The 22,759-nt window shown below is 40.1% G+C and overlaps 1 protein-coding gene and 1 pseudogene across 3 annotated transcripts; one reads left to right on the top strand and one right to left on the bottom strand.

Annotated features, from left to right (window-relative positions):
* Positions 1-201: 201 nt before the first annotated feature.
* On the top strand, positions 202-22,206 carry HDDC2 (HD domain containing 2). Of its 3 annotated transcripts, XM_039854191.1 has the most exons (7): positions 202-360; positions 1,467-1,588; positions 3,286-3,388; positions 8,736-8,804; positions 18,033-18,171; positions 20,364-20,403; positions 21,843-22,206. In XM_039854191.1, exons 1-7 carry the CDS (start codon positions 277-279, stop codon positions 21,859-21,861), a joined length of 576 nt encoding a protein of 191 aa, XP_039710125.1. In that variant the 5' UTR covers positions 202-276; the 3' UTR covers positions 21,862-22,206. The 3 variants fall into 3 exon arrangements, with proteins under 3 accessions (XP_039710125.1, XP_039710124.1, XP_039710126.1); XM_039854190.1 differs by lacking the exon at positions 20,364-20,403 and having other exon boundaries at positions 203-360; XM_039854192.1 differs by lacking the exons at positions 20,364-20,403; positions 21,843-22,206 and adding an exon at positions 19,112-19,454 and having other exon boundaries at positions 203-360.
* LOC120596402 (uncharacterized) lies at positions 4,091-4,208 on the bottom strand (annotated as a pseudogene).
* Positions 22,207-22,759: the final 553 nt, after the last annotated feature.

The following is a 22,759-nucleotide window of genomic DNA, read 5'->3' as shown; positions in this document are numbered from 1 at the left end:
TTAAAAATTTGATGGAGTCCAGCTGAATGGAGTTTAGCAAACAAGTAATGAGTGCCTAGTATGCGCCGAGCACTGTTGCTGCCATGGATGGCACAATGCTCAAGGGGCAGCCACCAAGGCCTGAGGGTGCAAGGCAAGACAGAAGGGGCTGAGAAAACCAGGGTCACGAAGTGGTGAAGACCGAGGGAGAGAAAGAGGAGCGGGAGGGGAAGGAGGGGGAGGAGCTTCAGGCGGTAGCCGCGCGGCCTGCTCCGCCCTGTCCGGATCGGTGGCCGCATGGCTTCGGCCTCCGCTGCAGCCCTGTCGAGCCGCGGGCCCCGGAATCTGCTGCAGTTTCTGCGGCTGGTGGGGCAGCTCAAGGTGAGAGGGCGACGGCGGCTTGTCCGGGGTCGGCACAGGCGGCGCGGGGACAGGCCGCGGCGCCCGCGGGCCTAGGAGGCGCCGCGGTCCCCGCCGGGCCGCCCCCCACCTCCCCGCCCTTCGTACCCGGCTCAGGAAACACCCTGCGGGGGCCGTTGCGCCCCGGCGGTAGGCGGGGAAGCGGGCCGGCGGTTACGGGGCGGCCGGGCCCGGGGCGTCTGAACCGCGGAGCAGCGGGGGCGCAGCCGGGGCCCAGGCGACCCTTCCGGAGGTTCCTGGCGGGACCTCGGCCCCGGCCCGAGCCTGTCCCGAGTACAAGAACGTTTGGGACTCACGACCCCAAAACTGCGATGATGGGGGCGGGCCTCTGAGCAGCAGATGACACTAACAACCCTTTGGTCCTGCACATTTTAAGTGGGGTGCTCAAAATCTGTCTCGCCCTTGCGGAAATAACAAGACTTTGACATCACATTCCTCAGTGTGCGTGCCTCCCCGGGCCCCGCCGGTTAGTGGTTCTGCAGGATTTCAGCGAGTTCAAAGCAGATTATTTCTTTCATACCGCTATTACTAGAGTTTATAATGCAGTCTCATAAAATCATATCATGACCTGAATAAAAGGAAGAGCCTGACTGGTGTAGCATGAATCGGAAAAGTGTGCGTGTGTCTTCTTCAGAATTTGGAAGTCTGTCTCTTGTTCAGATTCAAGCTTTCGCCACGGTGTTTTCTACTTGAGTCTGTCTAATAGGGTTGTTTGAAGGCAAAACTTCCCAACTCTTGTAGTCATGAAAAATAAACGACTTTGCAGTTTTGTTTTTATGTGTAAAGGACTTGCACATGTTCTGTAATGTATACATCAGTAGCACAGGGCAACTTCACTATTGAACTTTTGTATTGTATATTTGTAAATTATTCTTCTCTCTTTTGAAAATTCTCTGACCTGACTAGTTGATTTCATTCTAGATGTCAGTCATTTTGGTTAATTAAGTATTTTTTAATGTGTTCTGGAACCATTACTCTGTTTCTGTGTCTTATTCCCTGGACTTCTCTTGAAGAGCATAGTTGATAGTTAATATTTTTATAAACTTTCTCTGCTTGATTTTCATCAGAGAGTTCCACGGACTGGCTGGGTGTATAGAAATGTCGAGAGGCCAGAGAGTGTATCAGATCACATGTACCGGATGGCAGTTATGGCTCTGGTGACTAAAGATGATCATCTTAACAAAGACCGGTAAGCTATAAACTTTAGTGCTTGTTAGGGTCTCTGGGCTGTGATTCTCCACCACTTTTCATGGCTGAGAACTGTGTCAAATTCTCGTATGTTTGTTTTATATGTCAAGAAAAAGTATTTGAGGCAAATCATACAGATTTAGGATGTGGGAAGGGGAACTATGTGTGTTGATTGTATCCGTTGTTAATTGAACTCTGGGTTTTCTGTTGGGAAGAAAAAGAGCCTGCCTTGGTCTTAAAGAAACCTAAGTGTGATATTTGGGTTTCCAGGGCCTCTGAGGGTGAGTGTGTTATGTCTAAAATTCTATGACTTTATTAGTCCACTATATGCTTTTATGTAGCTCCTTTTATGAATATTAGCACCCATCTGTGAGGTGAGTTTTTTGGAGTGGTATGTAGAAGATATAACTGAGAAAGAGATATCTTCTCTTCCTGCAGGTAATCAGTGGTGTGTAGAATGCTTTTTGAGCACAGGAGAGTTTCCTAGCAATATGACAGTAAATAAATCCCAAATGAATTATATAGGCCCCAAATGGCTTCTATAAATAGCACAAAATAAGTTACATTAGAAACTTAGCACAGTATTCTAACAGGAGACTTCACCTGTTCTTGGGTGATCTTGAGGGGATGGAATCTGAGATGCATTCTGAAGGGTTGATTAGGCAGGGAAGTAGAAGGTACAACACGCAGAGGGAAGGGCATAGAAACCAAAGTCATGGTGGCAAGAAAGTAAAGATATACTTTGGAAACGATAAGTACATCAATTTAATTGTAGCAAAGGTTCATTAGGGAGTCTGAGGAACCCTGTGTACTCTGTAGATAATGTGGAACTGAGATTTTTGGCAAACAGTACAAAATGAACATGGTGTCGAATGGAGATGAAGCTAAGAGGAGTATGAGATTTGAACTGGCTGAGAGAAAGGCTGTAGGCGGGGACACCTAAGAGGAGGTGGTTAGGCCTTACACTATCTCGGTAATCGTGGGAACATGAAACAAACTGGCCCTCTGGGGCATTTATCTCATGACCTTCCTTTATTATTTTGACAATGAGTATCCTGAAAACTAGTCAGTATCACTAATAATCAGCCATTTATGGAATAATCAAAATGTGCCAGGAACATAAATTATCAAGTTTAATTTTAATACCAACCTCATGAAGTATTATTCCTTTCTTACAGATGATAAAATGAAGGCCAACAAAACTTAGCATTTAAAGAAATTAAATAACTTAGCAAAGGTCACACAGCTAATAAATCTTGGTTGCTGTATTTGAACCCAGATCTATCCAAACTCCATTCATTTCTGTATAAAGGGCCGCGTTTTGACATCTAACTAGTATGTTGGGGAAATGATTGTTTTTGAGTTTTGTATCAGTTAAGTAAACTATAACCAGATCATCTCTTGGCTTTGTAATCGTTATCAATCTCTTAAAGTAATATTTGAGAAACCAGCCATTTTTAAAAAATATGTAGGCTGACAATTTTCTCTGCACTCTCATGTATTTTGTTGAATATTAACTAGCAATTTTGATTCAGAACTGTTGAAGGTTGGCAGAATATAATTAGTTTAGAAAATACTGCATTAAAATACTCTGTGAAGATGGAGAAAGAAAAATATATTATGTAACTTCAAAATAACAGAAGGAATTTATAGCGAATATAATTCTGTGTAATTTTTCACCATTTCTCGCCTGGTCAGATGTATACGCCTAGCCCTGGTTCACGATATGGCAGAATGCATCGTTGGGGACATAGCACCAGCAGATAACATCCCCAAAGAAGAAAAACATAGGCGAGAAGAGGTCAGTGTTAACTATTGGCTTCACAAGAGACCACCACAAAAACCTGTTACTGAAGTAAAGCTAAGTTTATTAAACCTGTTGGAGTAAGGGAGAACTACCTCAACAGAGTCTTAGTGTCTCAGGAAGGGAAGGTCAGGGGAAGATATTTATATAGAGTTTTAGGGCCTGGGCTAGAGGAAGTTTAGATGGATCTTACAAAATGGGCAACTAGTTGACATATACAGATTTTAGGACATAATAGCCTTGGTGAGGCAAAGTCTTAAACAGACTCTTGAAGAGTAAACTGTTAGTGTTTACTCTATTTTGGGGTGGTTTACAGTCATATCTTCCAGAAGTAAGGATGTCCTGGAGTAAGAGTGAATTGGTTCTTGGTTGTTCTCAATCTTCTTTAACACAAGAACAGGAAAATATGCCTTCTCCCAACCATGTTTAAACTCAGGGACAGGAAACTATATTGATTTGAGTTCTCACTAGTATGTGGACATAGGTAGCATGGCTTTCATTAGAACAATAGAAATAGTTAAACTTGAAGGAATTTTCCATTTGAGTTAAGCTCTTTGAAGAGTTCTATAAATTACAAATATATATAGTTATTATTCGGTGAATTTTAAATTAGTCCTTGAACCAATTTGTATTAGTAAGAAATGAACAACATCAATAAAATATTAAGTCAATATTATTATTATTTTATTTTTCTTTTTACGCCTACAGCACCCGGTCTTCCTAGGTGGTCTCTCATCCAAGTACTAACAGGCCCTACCCTGCTTAGCTTTCGAGATCAGACGAAACCGGGCGTGTTCAGGGTGGCATGGCCAAAGACTATTAAGTCAATATTAATTTGGGATTAAACCCAGAAGCCAGGGCCAAGAGGCTAGAAAATCCAAGGAGGCTTTCTTTTTTTTTTCTTTTTTCTTTTTTTAAATAATGCTGACTGGATGGTTCTCATTTCAGGCATTATGGAAGCTACTTTTATTATAGGCCAAATATCCTAAATTGCTAAGTGGACACATCATTTATCAAGATGGTTTAACCGGGTAGGTAGCCTTAAATAGCTATTCTCAGACTTGGGGAGAAATGAGCTCAGTAGCCAACTGCATTTTTGCCCCTCTAGAGGGAAAATCCACGAGGAATCCCAATTTAGGAGTTCTAACACATCCTAAATTATAGCAACAAGAGGAATTTTATGAGGAATTTATTTCTTCCAGCTAAAATACAGGTCCAGAATATAGGCTCAGCATCATGGCAGCCTGTAAAAAGGGAGGTAGCTAAGGAAATGTTTCTCTGTGGGAGTTTAGACTGTCGTCGTGGGGTGATAAGTGTAGGATATATAAATGTCCAATCACTATGCTGTATACCTGAATCTAATATAACATTGTATGTCAACTATAACTGAAAAATAAATTTTAAAAAATAATCTTAAAAAAAAGGTTAAAAGAAGACATTCGTAAAAAAAAAAATTCCTATAATGACTGACAGAATTAATTTAAAAAGAAACCAATTAGCTTAATACTGAGTTACAAAAATGAATTAGCCTTGAACCAGAGGATGTTGAGTAATGATATATGTCATAGAGGAAAAGAAAGGGGGTAACCTCCTCAATTAAACAGCTTATTTACCCCTGATAGATTTATTCAGGGGTAAATCTGGACATTATGGAGGGGAAATCATGTACTGAAGTACATAGGGTAATCAGAGACCTTAAAGTGACTCAGAAGAAGAAAAGACAAGCTGTCGCTATGCAGATATACGACGAACTCGAGCTTACTCTGCAAAGGAGCAAGTCAGAACCTTCTGAAGAAAAGCAGTCAATAGGAAGAATCTCCAACCACTGGAATTGAGAAAAGACCTACTGCTGTCCTGACAAGAGCTAAGTCCTGGTCCCCATGGAGGGGCATAGAGAACACCTGAACCATCAGAGAGTATTGCTCTCTTCCTGGACACTGCATCCTGGTGATGATGAAAAACCTTTCCGGCCTCATTAAACCTCCTGGTTGCTGCCCACTCCTGGTTTATAGGAGAAAAAATAGCATAATCAGAAGGGACAGGGCAAACGTCTTAAAGAACCACAAGTTCTTGGACAAGATACCGAGGGCTTGGAGAGCGCTGATGTTCCATTGCCTCTTTCTGCTGCTGGCTACGATTTGGGAACAGAGAGAAGGATCTGGAAGGTGAACCATTCTTTATGCAGAGAGTGTTTATGAATAAGATTTGGATGTCTGAACCATGCATTCAGATAATTAAATGAGGGTTTCTTGGCGGAGGTGGAATGCACATAATGAGAACCAGGAAGCATCACTTGCCCAGAGACTAGCCAACTGCATCAGGAAGGCTTTAAACCGAAGGAAGAAAGAGGAAAAATACTTCATAAGCCTGGAAGGCTGGTTGTTTTAGAGGAGAGCAGGTGTTAGATGAAGGGTGGTTGAGGGCATAGAAGAGAAAATTTAGGGTCCAAAGGCAATATTGTGATCTGACCCTCTTCCTAAACAGGATAAAATTAACTTTATATTAAACCCAAGTTGGTAAAGGGTGCTTGGTAGGGATTATCAAGAACTACTGGGATGGTAATGGAGGCTGGAATACAACAATGATAGTTTATATTCTTTTGCTAAGAGAAAAACTTATTAAGACGGAAGGAGAGTTAAAGTACGTGTGTATCTACAAGAATTAATTTAAAGTTACTGAAGAACCGAGGGGTTAAAAGAAGAACCAAACTTTATTATGGGAGTGAACATGGCAAAATGGAGAAAATGAAAAATATAGTGAACATTTTATAGAGTGCTTGTATATGCTAGATAATAAATACTTTATTAACTATTTAATCCACACAACAGTCCTTTCAGGTGGGTACATTATTAACCTCATTTCACAGGTAAGAAACCTGATGGACAAAGAGATTGAGTAACTTGCTTAGGGTTCCATAGCTGGTAAATGGCAAGCCAGTTTCAAATGCCATCTGAAACTGTGGTTTGTAATTGACTGCTGCACTGTTTGGCCTCACCAGGGCTGTGCGAATGATGAATAATACTTTCTGGATACTTGTCACAAAACTAACACAAGACATTTGCTGAAAGCTTCATTCAGCTTAGAACCTTAGGCATATTCTTGGCATGCTTTGCTAATAGGAAGAAGCCAGGGTAATTGTCACTTTAAATGTGTGAGCAAGATGAAAACAAGCATGCGAGTGGGAGTGGCAGGGCTCACCATCAGGAAGGGGAAGTCTGGCATCTTCAGCCATGTACCCTGGACTTTAGCAAAGTCGACGTGAACGGGTTCGTTTAAAAAGGTGAACATGATTCTGTGGCATATGCTGCCAAACAAGGAATATTGACTACCTAAGAGGTCTCAAAATGCAATTCTGATTGTGTTATAACAAATGATACCAATGAGTTTACGTCCAGAACATTGTTGCTCAGTTTCAGAAAGAGAGCAATAACATATCTGTTTATCTGTTTTTTAATGGACTTGGTGATCTTAGTCAATAGGAAGCTTATTAATAAGTCAGTAATTGGAAGCCACTTCAGTCTTAGGCTGCATTTATAGAAATACAGCATCTAGTGTGAGGAAACAGGTTCCATTCTGTCCTGGGTTGGTCAGACCGCACATTCAGCGCTGGCCACGTCACTTGAAATGGAATAAAATAACCCCTGGTCCAAGCAAGACTTTTATGTTTGTATTCTAAAAGTTTAGATTTTGACATACGCATACATGTATGTTATTCAGTTTATTCTTTTCAAACAAAAGCAATGGGCAAACTTGCGTTTCTGGAATAGCGGTGAGAATGGCAAACTATTTATGAAGACACCTTTAATTTTTGAAAATGCAAAATATTTTCTCAAGTATTTCACCAAGATTTATGAAAAGGAGCAAGGGAGAATGCAGGTAGAAAATAACCTGAATTTTATACCTGTAAGAGCGGTATGCTATAAGCCATTCAGGATAGTGATATTATTATGTACAAGAGCTGGTTGGTGACCTTGGCAGATATGTTTTGCTCTAGAAGTGGTTGTATTCTATAACATTTTTTTCTTACCAGTAATAAATGTACACACAAATATCTATTTTTATTTTTCATTGGTTTTTCCCAGCTCACTTCTTGATTTTCTGTAATACCTTCGCCACGTAACTACTTTGCCAAAAGTGGTTCTTACAACCATATTCTTTCCAAGGAGCCTAACCTCTGGTTAGAATAGAAGCAGATTAAGAGGTGTAGGACAAGGATGGTCAAGGAGTTTGAAGCCACTTGAGAGTAACTTGCAGACCTTACGCTCCCAAAATGTGATATTTTAGGACACTGGAGCAACACAGAAATGAAGGAAGTGATGGGACTCTGAGGGTGACTCCTGGGACTTCAGAGACTAGGAATAAGTACTGAACACCCTCCACGCTCTCATTCGCTCACCTCTGCTTTTCTTTGGGTTTGGGCTCTTACAGGCTTCTATTCGTGGTGTCTCTCTCCCAGCCTCTGCTGGACAGATCATGCAGATGGCTCCCGAATGACTGGTTTGGGTTACATGGCCATTCCTTGGACCAGTCATTGTGGCTACAGAGATTCTCGCCCATCTGGGTCACCACCTAACTGTTTGTGTTTGTGTGAGAGGAGGAAAGCAGGAGGGATGGGGTTAGGCACAGTGGAAGAACTGCAGAGACAATTTTCTGCTTGATATTAGAAAGTACTCTCAGTGCTGCTGAAAGCCCACGTAGGCAGCCTCTTGTGCTAGCTAGTTCCTACCACTGGACATGTTTATGGAGGGAGGGCAGGAAATGTTCAGCAGTACTATTGAAGGGTTCAGATAACACATGGACGTTTTGGCTAAGTACCCTTTAATATTCCTTTCAGCCTATGAGTCTGTGTCCATACAAGATGCTGTCATGTGATTTCCTGATGTTAATGACAATAGCTGCCCATTTGTGTGGCACCTCACATTACAAACATGTTAACGATAGAAAATGAGTGCAGTAATGTACAGAACGTTTCTTTGAGCTTTGTAATTCCGTTACTATCCTATTCTCGCCACTCAGGTTTGTTTGGAAGGTTAGTATGCTTATGATTGAAATTTATGTGGGCATCTTGGGATTCAGCCACAAGATGTAAAATTCTTGGCCTCACACCCTCATGGGGTGTGGTGTGCTGCAGGCCGCAAAATAAGTGATCCGTGACACCCATATGAATAAATGCACGTATTTAATGTACATAGCCGTTGTCCTTGTAAGCCATAAAGATCGTCCAATATTCTACGGCCCCTTCAGGAGTTATTTGTAGGAGTTTGAGCCTATTACTTGGCTTTGTACATGAGGTGTTAATTTAGATAAATGTGAACATGATTAAAATAATGGTTTGATATTTCAGGAAGCTATGAAGCAGCTAACCCAGCTTCTCTCAAAGGATCTCGGAAAAGAGCTTTATGAACTTTGGGAAGTAAGTATATGATGGGTTGCTTTTTATTTATTGTAACTGAATTTATATGCCTCATTGGTGTTTTAGTTAACTTAGATTATTTTAACAAGCTGTGTCTAACTTACTACTTTCTGGTTTGTCTGTCATCTTTCAGCTGCTGCAGAAATTTCTCCTGGCTAATAGAATTTTTTTTTCCCTCCAATTTCCCCATTTCCTTTGTCACCATAATGCCCGGTGCAGATCTTGACTCAGAGCCCCTGGATTTCCTTATGTATTGCTCTCACCTCCAACCTTGCCAACCCCGTACCCACCCACCTCTTTCTGGTCCTTGAAAAGAGCATGGGCTTTGGGGTAGTTAAGAACCGGGTTTGACCCCCACCTCACTACTTCCTGGCTCAGTGACCTTGGGCACATTCCCCTCTCTTGAGTCTGTTGCTCATCTGTGAAACCCTGAAGGGTTGATAGGGCCCAGTGAGGTCAAGGTGAAGTGCTTCTTGATGGCCAGCACAGAACAGGGTCTCTGTCAGTGCGCTCTCCTTTCCCGGTGCTGCTGGTGGCAAGGACTGCAGAGGCAGGTTAGTTGGAGGGAAAGGTGGGGAGAGTGGAAAGAGCATAGAAAGCGATTGTGCTCCCGTTGCTCCTCCCTTCTAGTGCTGTTTTTCATTTGTGAAGAGAAACCAAAGCAAAAACCCCTGCTTGCTGCAGTTTCTCACTTCCCTTCCACCCACCCTGGCTCTTCCTTGCTTGAGTCCCTGGACTCACTCCTTACTCTCGGATAGACCCTGCCTCCTATTCTCACTTTTCACAGTTCATTCAAAGCCTTACACCCTCTTCCTATATTCAGATCCTGATCTTCCGCCTTTTCTTTAACATCCTTGGGCCCCAACCCTGCCTAAGGCAGTGGGGTGTGATGTAAAGAAAGGCTTGCGGTCTGAGTCCTGGATTTGAATCCTACCTCCTGGCTATATGCCCTTGTGTGATTTACTTGGCTCTAGTCAACCTGCTTCTCTTCTAGAAAATGGGGGTAATAGAGCTCCACATGCCCTTCGCCACAATTAGAACATTTACAAAGTTCAGAGAAATCAATTTAAAAAAAAAACACCCAAAGTCATTCAGCAGAAAATCTTACTTGAATCAACACGAGGCTTTTAGAGTCCCCGCTCATCCCCCTTGATGTGAAAATGAATATGCTTTGATGTAGAAATATCTGTTTGTTAACCGAGTCTGCCCTAGACCCCACTAGAGGCTTTCTGTAATATATACTATATGTACATTATTACTTTGTAAAATAAAATAAAAAAAATACTGGAAACTGAGACAATTTTGGCCTTAGGATTTAAGATGAGAGATTGTGGGCTTTTAATACCTACCTTGTCAAATAACCGTGAAACTTAAATCTGGCAAAGTATGCATGATATCTAGCTGGAACCTGGCTCAGGTGGTATAACAGAGTTTTTCTAGGAAAAAGAGTCCCTTATTCCAAAGTGTATACTTTCAAGTAAACTTTTGAAACAGTATGACTCAGAGAATAATAGAGTGGAGCTGGATTGCATTTCATACATAAAAAGGAAAAACTGACCCCTGAGCTTATGAAATTAATTCTATGTATTGTCTCTGAGGGAGGCAAGACCCTCATAATTTGAAAACTTTTTACAAAAATTTGTATATTCGTGCCTCATAATTATTAAACACGGTGGCAGTATCTATTAAATTATTTTCTTAGGTAGCCATTAACAACTGGCTAAATAAAGCTTACTGCAAAATTTACAACAATATCTTCCAAATGAAAACACTGTAACAGTCACATAGAAAGACTTTAGATTTGGAAAAATATGAAACAGAACATTAAATGACTCTATAACCTTCAAACAGGTAATGATTACATGATCTTGTGAAAGTCATTGGTTGAATTAGTTAAGCTCGTTAAAGATCTCAGGACAGGTACAGTGTCCACCCTGGAATGTGACAGTCCTCCCTTAGAATTTTTCCAGCCGGGCCAACCAGTAACTTGAAGGAAGACAACAAAGGGTTAAATTACTTTATCGGTAATACCATGGGATGTTGATGACCCATGTGGAGGAGAAAAGTTGTGAGCTTTTCTACTTTCTGACATGAACCTCATCTTTGTGTGCCATAAAAGGGTTAGGGAACTCTTTTTTATTTGTTGTTTTTCTATTAAGGGTCAGAGGGAGAAAATGTGGACCATATTATTTAAGGCCCTTAAACTCTTCTTAACCAATTTGCACACCCTGTGAATGAAGTAGCTGCTTCAGGTCTGTAGGGTGGGTCAGAGGGGCCCCAGAAGTACAGGCTGAGCATACTAGTTAAGAACAGGTATTAGTGAAGAGTGTGTGTATATGTTTGCACACACTGCTAGACATATGTATATTTAAGCTTGTCTGGAAATCATTAAACTATAGAGGGAAATGTACATCCCTAGTATTTAATACTGTTGTAAAGAGAGTTTTGGACATTAGAATTGTCCTTAATTTCTTTGGCCATTTCTTTCCATCTTGTGCCTATTAAAGCCTGCTATTTTAAGCACTAGAGTATCATTCTCTTTGTATACACTGTTCTTATTTTCACAGCAATAGAATCTTCTGACAAAAAATTCTAGCTCTAAGAACGAGATAATGCATGCACTCTTATTCTCTCTCTCTTTCTTTGATATGGGTTGAATTGTGTCCCCCTAAAATTCATACGTACCTTCTAATGAGACCTAATTTGGAAAGGACTTTTACAGAGATAATCAAGTTTGAATGACTGGTGTTCTTATACCGGGAGGATTCCATGTAAACATGAAGAAGGCCGTCTGTAACCCAAGGAGACAAGCCTGGAACAGGTCTTTCCCTCACAGCCCTCTGAAGAAACCAACCGGGCCAATACCTTGATTTCCAATTTCTGGCCTCCAGAACCACGAGGCAACAAAGCTTAAGTTTAAGCTTTAGGAAAATAGTTCTCTCCCGCTGTCCCCACCTCTCCCACCCCACCCCCCACCCCGCCCCACTGTGTCTCTGTGTCTCTTTTTCTTCCTCTTTCTCATACCTTTGGTACTATACAGTGGCTATTTTCTTATAGTCTTACCTATTTTTTAAATTATGTTTTGTCTCTTTGGCTCTATACTATATGTTAGAATTTTGTTAAGTAAAACTGAAAGAAAACCCATTTTCAGTGCCCTTATTTTCTGGGTAAGAAGACTAAGGGCCAAAGGGCCTTACCTTGCCACAGGTCTCTTGGCTAGTGGGTGACAAAGCTAGGCCACAAGCCCACCTCCCAGGTCAGCATTTTCTTTATGTCATTGTGCTGTATGTTGATTAATTGAACAAGCATTTATAGTTCTATGATATTCATCATACCATGCCAGCTACTTATTATTAGTAGTAAGAAACTCTCTTTGTTTCCTAGGGCTGCTGTGCCAAATCACCACAAACTTAGATGGCTCAAAACAACAGATACTTATGGCCTCACAGTTCCAGAGGCCCGAAGTCCGAAATCAAGGTGTCAACAGTGCCATGTTCTCAAAGGCTCTAGGGGAGGATCCTTTTCTTGCTTCTCCCTAGCTTCTGGTTAGGAAAATTCCTCTTTTAGCTTTGCCATTCCTTGCTATTCCTTGCCCCGCACCAGTCTCTGCTTCCATAGTCAGATGGCACTCTCCCTGTGTCTGTATCCGTACCCAAACTTCCCTCTTTTTATAAGGACACCAGTCATCAGATTAAGGTCCATCTTCATCCAGCATGAATTTATCTTAATTTGATTGTATCTGCAAAGACTCTATTTCCAAATACAGTCGCATTCATAGGTTCAGGTGGACATGAATTTTTGAGGAATACTATTCCACCTGGTACACAAACTCTCATATTAACTTAAGCATTTTTGTAATTCATGTTCAGTGTTAGGATATGGGCTTCAGTATCAGATTTCCAGGTTCAAATACTGGTTCCTCTGTTTACTTACTAGCTATGTGATTTTGGGTAACTTCCTGAACCTCTCTGTGCCTTAATTTTCTCATCTCTAAAATGGCAATAATAATAGTATACCTGTCTTATAGGGTTGAATGGCAATCAAATTAATTAATATATGTAAAGCACTTAAAATATTGCATGATACATAGTAAGCTCTATTTTTCTTCTGTCTCCAGTCCATACGTTATGATTTTGGTTTAAGAAAATACGATCATTCTTTACCCAAGAAACTTAGAATAGTACTGATAGAAGATGCCAGTTGATTGAGTTCTGAAATGTTATTCACAGCTATTTACCACTATACATTGCTATCAGCCCAGAGGGTAACATCTCTGTAAAGCAATTAAACATCGTTGATTATAATGTACCTTTCACCACAGAAGTGTGAAATCAAATTTCAGCAAAGCGAGAGAAAACAGTTTCATTTTTTTCTCAAAGTATCATAGAAAGAAGCCTGCCCCATCACCTGCATTTTGCTTTAAAGAAATATCCCTTTGAATCCTCCTAGACTATAGACTCATGAATGCAACAGCCTAATGGACAACTCCACCTAAATATCTACAGGAACCTCAACAGTTTCATGGCCTGTGGCCATTTTATTTATTTATTTATTTTTATGGTGACATTTGTTAATGATGTGGCCATTTTTATTATTTTCAATCCTTTTATTGAAAAAAACAAAACAAAACAATGTATAGCACAGTGAGTTATTAGAAGGATGACTCCTTTGTAATTGCCGTTCATGACAAGATTTGTAACTTTGCCATTCTGCCCAGAAGCCCTGTCCTATGCCTTGACCCAACGTAGCCCCTCTCTTCTCCAGAAAGTAACCACTACCCTCATTTTCATAGCAGTCACCTGAATTTCTTTATGGTTTTACCACCCAAGCTTCATCCCTAGATATTTTAGTCTAATCTTGCCCCTTTTCATAAACCTTAATATGTCTTTTAAGTATCCTTTCATGTATAGCCCCTCTCCCCATCCCTTTCATTTTCTTACAAGTTACCTGTTGAAGAATCCAGACCATTTGGCTATAGAGTTTCCCATAGTCTGGGTTTTGCCAATTGCATACTCACGATGCAGTTTGTATTTCTCTGTCCTTTTATTTTCTGTAGATTGGCAGCTGCCTCCAGAGGCTGGATTGTTCAGGTTGGATGGCAGACCATAGGTGGTATTGGATTCTTTCTCCTCAAGTGCATAATGTCTGGGTTTCCTTGATTCTTATTTCCCTTAGTCCTTTGGGGTTGCAGAATGGTAATGTTTTTATTTTGTTTTCATTTTGTAACCGAAGTAATTTTATTAGCAGATGCTTCTTTCTCATCTACTCTCTGCTTACAGTTCATATGGGAAAGGTTTGAAAACGCTGACGTTGATAGTTTCTTTCATAGCAGGAATGGCAGGATGCTCCAGCCTAATATTTATGTTCACTGTGTTCTGGCCAGATCTCCTATTTTGTTTTTCGTTTATTTTTAAATAGAAAATGTTATGTCAAGACCACAATATGGGGACTAGGGATGCTCATTGCTACTCAGTTGGTTATTGTTTCTATGCTTTTTAGTGGACAGAGCTAGGAAATTTATATATATATAGTGATATTTCCAATTCAAATTCAGAATTACACAATTTGTACCTAACCTCTTATGTATTATGTTGCATATCCTTTCTTCTACACCAGGAATCAGGAATCCTGATTGTTTAGGCTTTATCCCTTTTTACACATGTACCTATCTCAGAATGAAAATTATGTATACCACCATCAACAATTGTGATTATTGAGAACAGTTTAAAAATTGTTTTGTCTGTCCTATCTCCACCTATTTTTTTTTATAGTTTTACTATAACTACATTGTCAGTACATATAACCATCACATACTATAACCCCCTTCTTCTAAACCTCATTTAATCTTAGTTCTACAAGCAACTGTGCAGTTGATGCTCTCCACCAGTCCTTAATGTCAGTCTCTCCCCAGTCATTTTGGTTGTCTGAAACTTGTGGTCCAGTAGGTTCTTCAGGAAAGGCTCACAGGAATAATATTCTCTAAATCTTTAAATCTTGCATGTTTTTAATAGTTCCTCTGTGTTCTTTATACTTGAAGGTCAGTTTCGCTTGATATAAAATCCTTGGCTCCTGTTTCCTTCTTGAATATCTTAAATATGTTACTCTCATTTTTTTTTTCTGTCATAGAGCATTATTGTCAAAGAGTCTGATCATTATTTTATTATTCTTATATGTCAGATGCTCTTTTTGCATATTTTTTATATATGATAATTCTATTAGAATATGTCTTTGTGTTGGTCATTCTGGGTTAATATCCTTAGGTTCTTAGTGTGCATTTTAAATATATGTTAAGTATATAATATATGCTTGCAATTTTTTTATTAATTTCAAGAAAATATTCTTGAATATAATTTTTCCTTTTATCTGTTGGTTCATCTTTGCCTATTGTCAATGTATGTCACCTCTTAAATCCTTTATATCTTCATTTCTTTTTGACTTTTAAACCTAATTTCTTTTTCTCTCAAGGCATCATTCATCATGTTTAGTTATCCCTGTGTTATTCATTGCTTGGTCTTCATTTTAAAATGACTCTTTATTTTATCTCTAATTGATTTTATGTTGCTCCTTCATGTCTTATCCTTTTTTTAATATCTTTTAGTTAAACTTTTTGAAATAGTTTGTGGTTGACTCGATCCTTTTTTAAAAAATGAGAACGTCTTTCTGATGTGAATTGTCTGTAAAAATGTTATTTTGCTCCTTACTCTCTATCTTATGGTAAGTTTTTATGGAATCTGATCTTTGTGCTTTTTCTGTTACTCATTTGATATGCAATTAGTTTTCCTGAACTTTTGGAAGGACACTTGGTTCAGATAACTTTTTCAACTTCACAGAGCTTCCTTTTCTGCTTTTTGTTTTGTTTTGGTTTGTAGTGTTAAAAATACGGTGGCTTGCTTTCAGAGATTTTCTGGCTTTGTTCCCCTTCCCCACTTTACTGTGAACTTTTTCTTTTCTTCATTTCTATTATCTTAATCCCACTCAATTTTGATTCCACTACTAGCACTTTCTCTTCATGTGGGGGGCCCTGTCCTGGAAGGGAGCCCCAACAGACCAGACTGGCGAATTCACCAGGGCTGGACTTATATCTGCTACTGTTGGAGTGGGCAACATTCCTCCACTGTTGTCCTCTCTTCTTAAAATTTGGTAATCCTATGAACAACTGTTGGCTGTTTGGAGATTCTCCTATTCTTTGGTCCATCAGATGCCCTGTTGCTCCCCCACTGCTTCCTCTCTGACAGATGCTGACTGCATGTAGGGCTTATGGCTGGAGGTGATTTGTCCCCACTCATGTATATTTTGCAATTCGTGGCTTTGTTATGTCCCTTAGTTTTGTTATAAATGTTATCCATGTGGGTTTTGGTTTTGCTGTTTTTTTTCTGTCAGTTTTTTTCATCTGTTTCTTCTGTTTTGCTCCTTATTTAATTACCCAAGCCAGAAACAAGGGAGTCATTTTTGACTCTCCCTTTCATTTATAGTCACATGTTGGTTTGCTTCTTCATCCTTAACATTTCTCAAATCTGCCCACTTATCCCCATTTTCATTGCCACACTAGTAGGTCACACCATATTCTCATACCTTCTCTGCTAGTCCTACAAAGTCTCAACCTGATTTTCCTGTTTCCAACCTGCAGCTAGAATGAAGTTTCTGAAATGCAAATCTAATCATGACACTTCTTGCTTGAAACCTGTCAGCGATGTCCAATAGCTGCAGGATAAGCTGGGACCCCGTAACATAAACCACAAGGCCTTTCAGGAGCTGGCTCTTTCTCCACCTTCAACCTCCTCTCTCTCCCTTTCCTCCCTTCAATACTCTATCCTGCCATTAGGAACTACTTGCAGAGATTTCCCCAAAGATGCTGTGGCTCCTTCTTACTTCCAGAGCTTTGTCTGCAGTACTCTTCTCCTTGCCCTGACTCCTTATTGGAAAGTGAAATTGAGAAATGCCAGTACCATTATTTTTTGAGAGAAAGAAAACAATAATTTTTTTTTTTAATGTGTAATTTCACCAGAATTTGTTATAAGGTGTTGTTATTTCTTAATGGTCTCATAATCTCTTTTTCTCACTTTCAACAGTGAAAAAAAATCCTAATCTGCTATGCTTAGAGTATTCCATCTCTTTTTGTTAAATAATGAACTTAAACTTATTAAATATGAATATATAATTATAAATGTACATAAACAATTCAATTAAATGTAATTACTTCTAAGTGCCTTTGAAATAAAACTAAATGTATTTGGTTTCATATTAAAAATGATTTCCCTGTCCAATTTTAAGCTCTATCAAAATCCACATAGCTGCTTTTATAAGAATAAGGCATTTAATAAAAACCAAGAAACCTTCGGTGATTCACATTACATTATCCTGCCAAGAAAGCATGACAGGTTCATTATCCAAATACATCTGAAGAAATTACAAATGAGAACTTTGCAGGGAAACCATTGGGAACACTGTGGTCTTAATAAAAGAATGATTCTATATAGTATTAATTGAGATTTGTGATTGTATGACATGTGTCATGCTCTAAGAAGCAGACCTCCTGTAGCTTCTTGTTTCATGTATTCACTGAAGGAGGGAGGGACCAATGGGAAGAGGAAAGGTAAAAAAGCTGCTCTGTCCGCTACCTTCACCGCTTCCCTGCCACTAACATACAACATTGAGTGAAGAATTCATAGGTCCTAACTATATCCTCAAGAGTCATAACCCTGAGAGACTTGATTAAATCTTCCCTATTGGAACAGTAAGGATAGAGATTCCAAGTGTAAAGTGGTAACAAACATGAGAAAGCTGGAAATTCATTTATAAAGGAAAAGGAAACTTGACATTAAATGGAAAAGGAAATAATTTTAGAAGCATGAGATGAAATATTAGCTTGGAGTTAAATAGACCTACACTACCTAGGTGGATTAAAGGATAAAGATCTTGAAGCGAAGACGAGATACTAAACAGGAAGAAAAATGCTTGGAAGTGTCAATATGAACCAGGGAGTCTAACAAGGCACCTGGTGGGACATGTGGAATTGTGAGCACATGCTTCTTGCATGGAATGCTGATGTTAGCTGTGAAATTACAGGTGAGGCGTCTCTGTGAAGGGTTTGTATACCATGGAGAAATATGGCCAATATAAAATGTGCTTTTAGCTGTGAGTCTGATTTCAGGTACCAGTATCAGAATTTCCCTGCGTTACCCTGTCATGTAGCCCTAATCATGCCATTCTAATTGTCTCTTTACTTAGGAGTATGAGACCCAATCTAGTGCAGAAGCCAAATTTGTGAAGCAGCTGGACCAATGTGAGATGATTCTTCAGGCATCTGAATATGAAGACCTTGAGAACAAACCTGGGAGATTGCAGGACTTCTATGATTCCACAGCAGGTACTCAGTGCTATTTTCAATAAGTATCATTTTAGTTTGGCTTAATCCTAGTGTAGTGACTAACATTATGTTAGTGAATCCACTGTTGTTATCCTCTTCTGACCCTTTCCATATGGAGCATCTAAAAAGAAAATGGTGGGATTCGTGGTGGGAGGCGGCCTGGGGCATGAGAGCACTGCCACCCAGAGTCTGAGTGCCAGGTTCACATTCCCACCTCCTAGCCGTGTGAAAAAAAAGGAAATCAGTACTTATCATACTTAAGTCACAGCTTGGTCGTGAGATTCAAAAGAGAGCATGTGTGTGAAAGTGTATTATTAATCTATAAGTGCTTTGTAGATGTAAGGTCATATAAGGTGAATATAGAAATAGAGATTTAAAATAAAACCTCAAATGGCTGAAGTCACCATGCCATTGTCATTATAGCCCCTGATAGCACAGACCTGGAGTCAGACTGCTTGCATTCGAATCCTTGAGTCTGACTGCTTGCCTTTGAATCTAGGTAACATCCAGTAAATTAACTAACCTACTTTCCTTATAATTACAGAATCAACTTCATAGGATGATTTTGTTTGAAGAGATAATGGGTTAATTCATGTAAAAGACTTAGAATAGTATCTGGCAATAAGCCTTAGCTCTCTTGATTTTGATACAGTTTCCAGATTGAAGAGCTAAGTACCCTGCATTAGTGACGGCTAGTGTGGTGGCTAGTGTTCATGTTGCCCCCTGGAGTGAAACTCCATCTCTCTTCCCTGGGAGCTCTTCAGGCTTAGCTCAGCCTCCATCTCTCCTGAGAGTATCATTAGAGATAGCTTTTCTGGGACTTCTCAGGACCCTCATGTGACTTCACTAAATAAAGGAAGATCCCAGCTCACAGACTATGTTCCAAAATACAGTAGGCATTATAATGAAATTGATTCAATTTTCCTTCTCTCTTTTCCAGCCACATTACCTCTGCGCTAGACAAGACCCTCATTATTTCTGTATTGGACTGTTGTTATAACCACCTAACTTAACCTGCCAGGCTTTCTAGTTGATCCCGCATGTCTCAATGTTTTCCTCTTTTGCAGATAGAGATATCATCACATCTTTGTTTTTAAAACTCTGGTGACTTTTCTCTTCCTAAAAAATAAAATCCTGATACTTTCGTGCGACTTAAAAAGCTCTGTAGTCTGAGACCACTCATTTCTCTGGTTTCCTTGCCTAATTTTCCCCATCAGAATTAAGTATTTCCTTCATTTCTTCAATTTGAACTTGGTCTAGGGATTGCCATCGTGTTGTCACAGTCTGACTTGTATTCTCCTTGATGATGATCTTCGTTGGGTCTCTTTCAGACCTTCCTTGCTCACCCCACCCCACCGCTCCCCCATAGGAATTTGTTTAAGGGCCAAGACCAGCTATGTTTCACCTGTCTTTGACATAGGTGGTACTCAAAAATGTTTGACTTCAGTTAAATGAGTAACATTGTAAGCCAGGGGTCAGTACACTCGGGCCTGGAGGCCAAATTGGCCCACTTCTTGTTTGTATAAATAAAATTTTATTGACATAGCTACACTCATTCTTTTGTGCCACAGCAGCAGAGGTGAGTAGTTGGCAACAGAGGCCATATAGTTGTAGTTCACAAAGCCTAAAATATTTATTATTTGACTCTATAGAAAAGGTTTGCCAACCATGATATAAGCAATGGTTGGGTTCTACGGTGGCACACGTCACCAGTAATGTAACTGAAATACAAGTCATGTTTATGTGGTGCATTGCATTTAAAACTGTTGTCTTCTATTTTGATATATTCACAATGAAAAATAGAAAATGACATGTGAAAGTACTAATAATAAACAAAATGGATGAGCTGGAACTAGCTTAAACTCATTTTATTGAGGAAGAAACTTGGGCCTGGAAAGAGGTTGTGATGTGCCTATAGCTGAGTTGAGACTAAAATGTACTGCACTTTCCGCTCTAGTGCATGACTTATCTTAAAAAAATAATATAAATAATGTAACTTCTGTAAGAAATGGTTTCTTACTTATCTCAATAATGCTTGAAGAAAAAAACTACACGAGTTTAATTAGAAAAGGATGAAGATGTAGACTGTGACCATTATGAAGATTTTGAAGGGGACTTAGTTTGATAACATATTTTTATTTCTCTATTTCAGTCATAACTTAGTGCTCTTTTTCTGTCTTTTCTTTTTGAAGCCTTGAGTGTGGAGGAACAGCATGGAGGCCAGTGTGGCTGGTGAGGCTGGATGAGAGGAGAGGGTGGGAGATGAGCCCAGAGAAGTGGGCTGAGGCCCATAGGGACTTACAGGCCAGTGTAGGATGCTGGCTTATACTCTGAGTGAGATAGGGACCCCTTGGAGGATGTGGAGCACAGGACTAATGTGATCTGACTTGTATTTTGAAAGAGTTACTTGGCTGGAAGCGGGGAGAACAGTTGGTAGCTAGCTATTGTATCTTAGTGAGGAAGATAGTGATTTGGACCATAGTGGTAGCGGTAGAAAAAATAAGAGGGGTTCAAATATATTTTGAATATAGAGTCAACAGGATTCGTGTGTTGTGTGTTTATGAAAGGATTCCAAGGACTTTGGCCTGAGCAACTAGAAGAATGGAGTTGCCACTAGCTGGGGACGACGGGGGAGGAGTGGGTCCAGGAGAAGAAATTTGGGATCCTAAGAGCCAAGGGAAGAAAGTTTCAAGAGGGAAGGAGTAGCTATCAGATTTAGCAACATGGAGCTAACTGGTATCCTCAACAAGAGCAGTTTTGGTGGTATGGCAGTAACAGCCTGACAGTGTGACCTTTACACGATGGGGCAGAGAACGACGGCCTAGAGTCAATCAGGAGTATGGAGTACAGGTCCAGACCTGGGGGTAAGAACTGTGTGAGAGGGAAAGTGGCCACTATGTCAGAGGCCTGTAGGGAAAGGATGAGCCAAGTGTCAGGGCAGGAAAGTGAAGGGAACATTCGGAGAGGTTGTGGATAGGGAATAAATGGAATAAAGTTAAATTGGAATGCACAGTAAGCAACAAAAGGCACTGGCAAGAAAAGATAGGGAAGAGATGTTTTAACATTCCCTTGCTAGCCAGCATCAGCCTAAGATTGTTTGGAGCTTGGTTGCTGCCCGAGGCAGAAATCTGGGAATGGCTGAGGAGAAGGTAAGACAGTACAGATCAGTGGGTTTTAGCATAGAGGTGTTTGTAAGAGACATGTTTGCATTATTGTTTGCATCCTGGGAAAGCCTAGACCCCCTGGTCTTCCTACTAGTCTTTTTATATGTAAGTGCTTTGTCCCCCCAATAAATTGCAGATTCTGAATGGCCAGAGATTGTTTTCAGCTCTCTGGGCTCCATCCTAGTTGAGTTTTCCCTGAGCTCCTGGTAGAGGCATTCAGAGGCTGCCTGGTAAAGTTTCTCCGAGCTCTCTGTCTCATCAACAGTTCTTTGCCTCCTTCTCATCCATATGCATGGTGGCATATAGGGTGAAAAAGAATAAGCTCCAGGTGTTCGGTCCCTGTTGGCCCCTCTCCAAATCGGAAGGAAGGAACTGGAATCATGTTCTGCGTTGGAGTGAAGCATGGGTCAGATCACAGAATTGAACCCCTGATGAGCTCTGGGATGAAGCTGGAGAGATTGATGTAAACTCTTATCCTTATCTTTTTCCCATCTTCTTGCCTTGCAGGAAAATTCAATCACCCTGAGATAGTCCAGCTTGTTTCTGAACTCGAGGCAGAAAGAAATGCTAACATAGCTGCTGCTGCCAGGGAGCCGCACTCCTGAGATGTTCTATATGTTGTTGCACTCCTGTAACAAACGTTTTATTTTTCCAGTTTTATGGTATTGTGTTTTGCCACTGTTGGTCTGTTGATTTCCCCAGATGTGAGTCTGTTTAATTTCAATTGCCTGGACTCCAGCAAGAAACGCGATACAGTGTGGCAATAAAAGAAGCTTACAGAACAGGATGTGGTTATGAAAATGCACGGCTGAAGACTTGGGGTGGGGTGGGGTACCTTTTTTTGAATTAAATAAATTTTAAAAACAATAAACTTTGGAATATTTATTGGAGATTTTAAATCAGCTTATTGTGAATAAATAACCTATATCCCCAAGGGCCATATTCGTAGAAAATTTAATTATGATTGCTTTCAAGAACAAATTCTTTAGCTGATTTAGTGATAAGGATCCAGGAAAAGGAATGTATTATAATGGATTTCCTCAGGTGAAATGCTTTATTCAAAGGATTACTCTCTAGAGCCAAATTTTTAATTTCTCTCTGGCCTGCTCTAAGCCTCCCCCCGACCCCCTTTCTTCTGATCCTTTTTGTCACTTGGGGATACCGATTGGGGCATGCAGTTTCCGGTGCCACTTGTCATTCCTTTTTGTATTTTTCCATCTGATATACAGATCTTTAGACCTTGGCTATAAAAACATTTATCACCAGGTGAGACATATATACTAAGAAGAGTATTGCTAGGGTCACTGAACCTTATATAGGTTCCCTTATATAGGGAACACATCAGAACTGGTTTCCTAGCCTCATTTCCCTTTCATAGGATAAGTAATCTGCCCGCTTACCTTTAGATGATACACAAGATTAGG

The sequence above is a fragment of the Pteropus medius genome, unplaced genomic scaffold (genome assembly GCF_902729225.1).
Source record: "Pteropus medius unplaced genomic scaffold, Ma_sr-lr_union100, whole genome shotgun sequence".
Taxonomy (NCBI): Eukaryota; Metazoa; Chordata; class Mammalia; order Chiroptera; family Pteropodidae; genus Pteropus; species Pteropus medius.
Note: the sequence above shows the minus strand (reverse complement) of the source record. Positions and strands in the feature narration are given on the sequence as shown.

Coding starts and splice junctions, on each gene's coding strand:
- HDDC2 (XM_039854190.1), top strand. CDS start 277: ATGGCTTCGGCCTCCGCTGCAGCCCTGTCGAGCCGCGGGCCCCGGAAT. Junction 361..1,466: donor GGCTGGTGGGGCAGCTCAAG/GTGAGAGGGCGA, acceptor GATTTTCATCAG/AGAGTTCCACGGACTGGCTG. Junction 3,389..8,735: donor AAAAACATAGGCGAGAAGAG/GTCAGTGTTAAC, acceptor TTGATATTTCAG/GAAGCTATGAAGCAGCTAAC.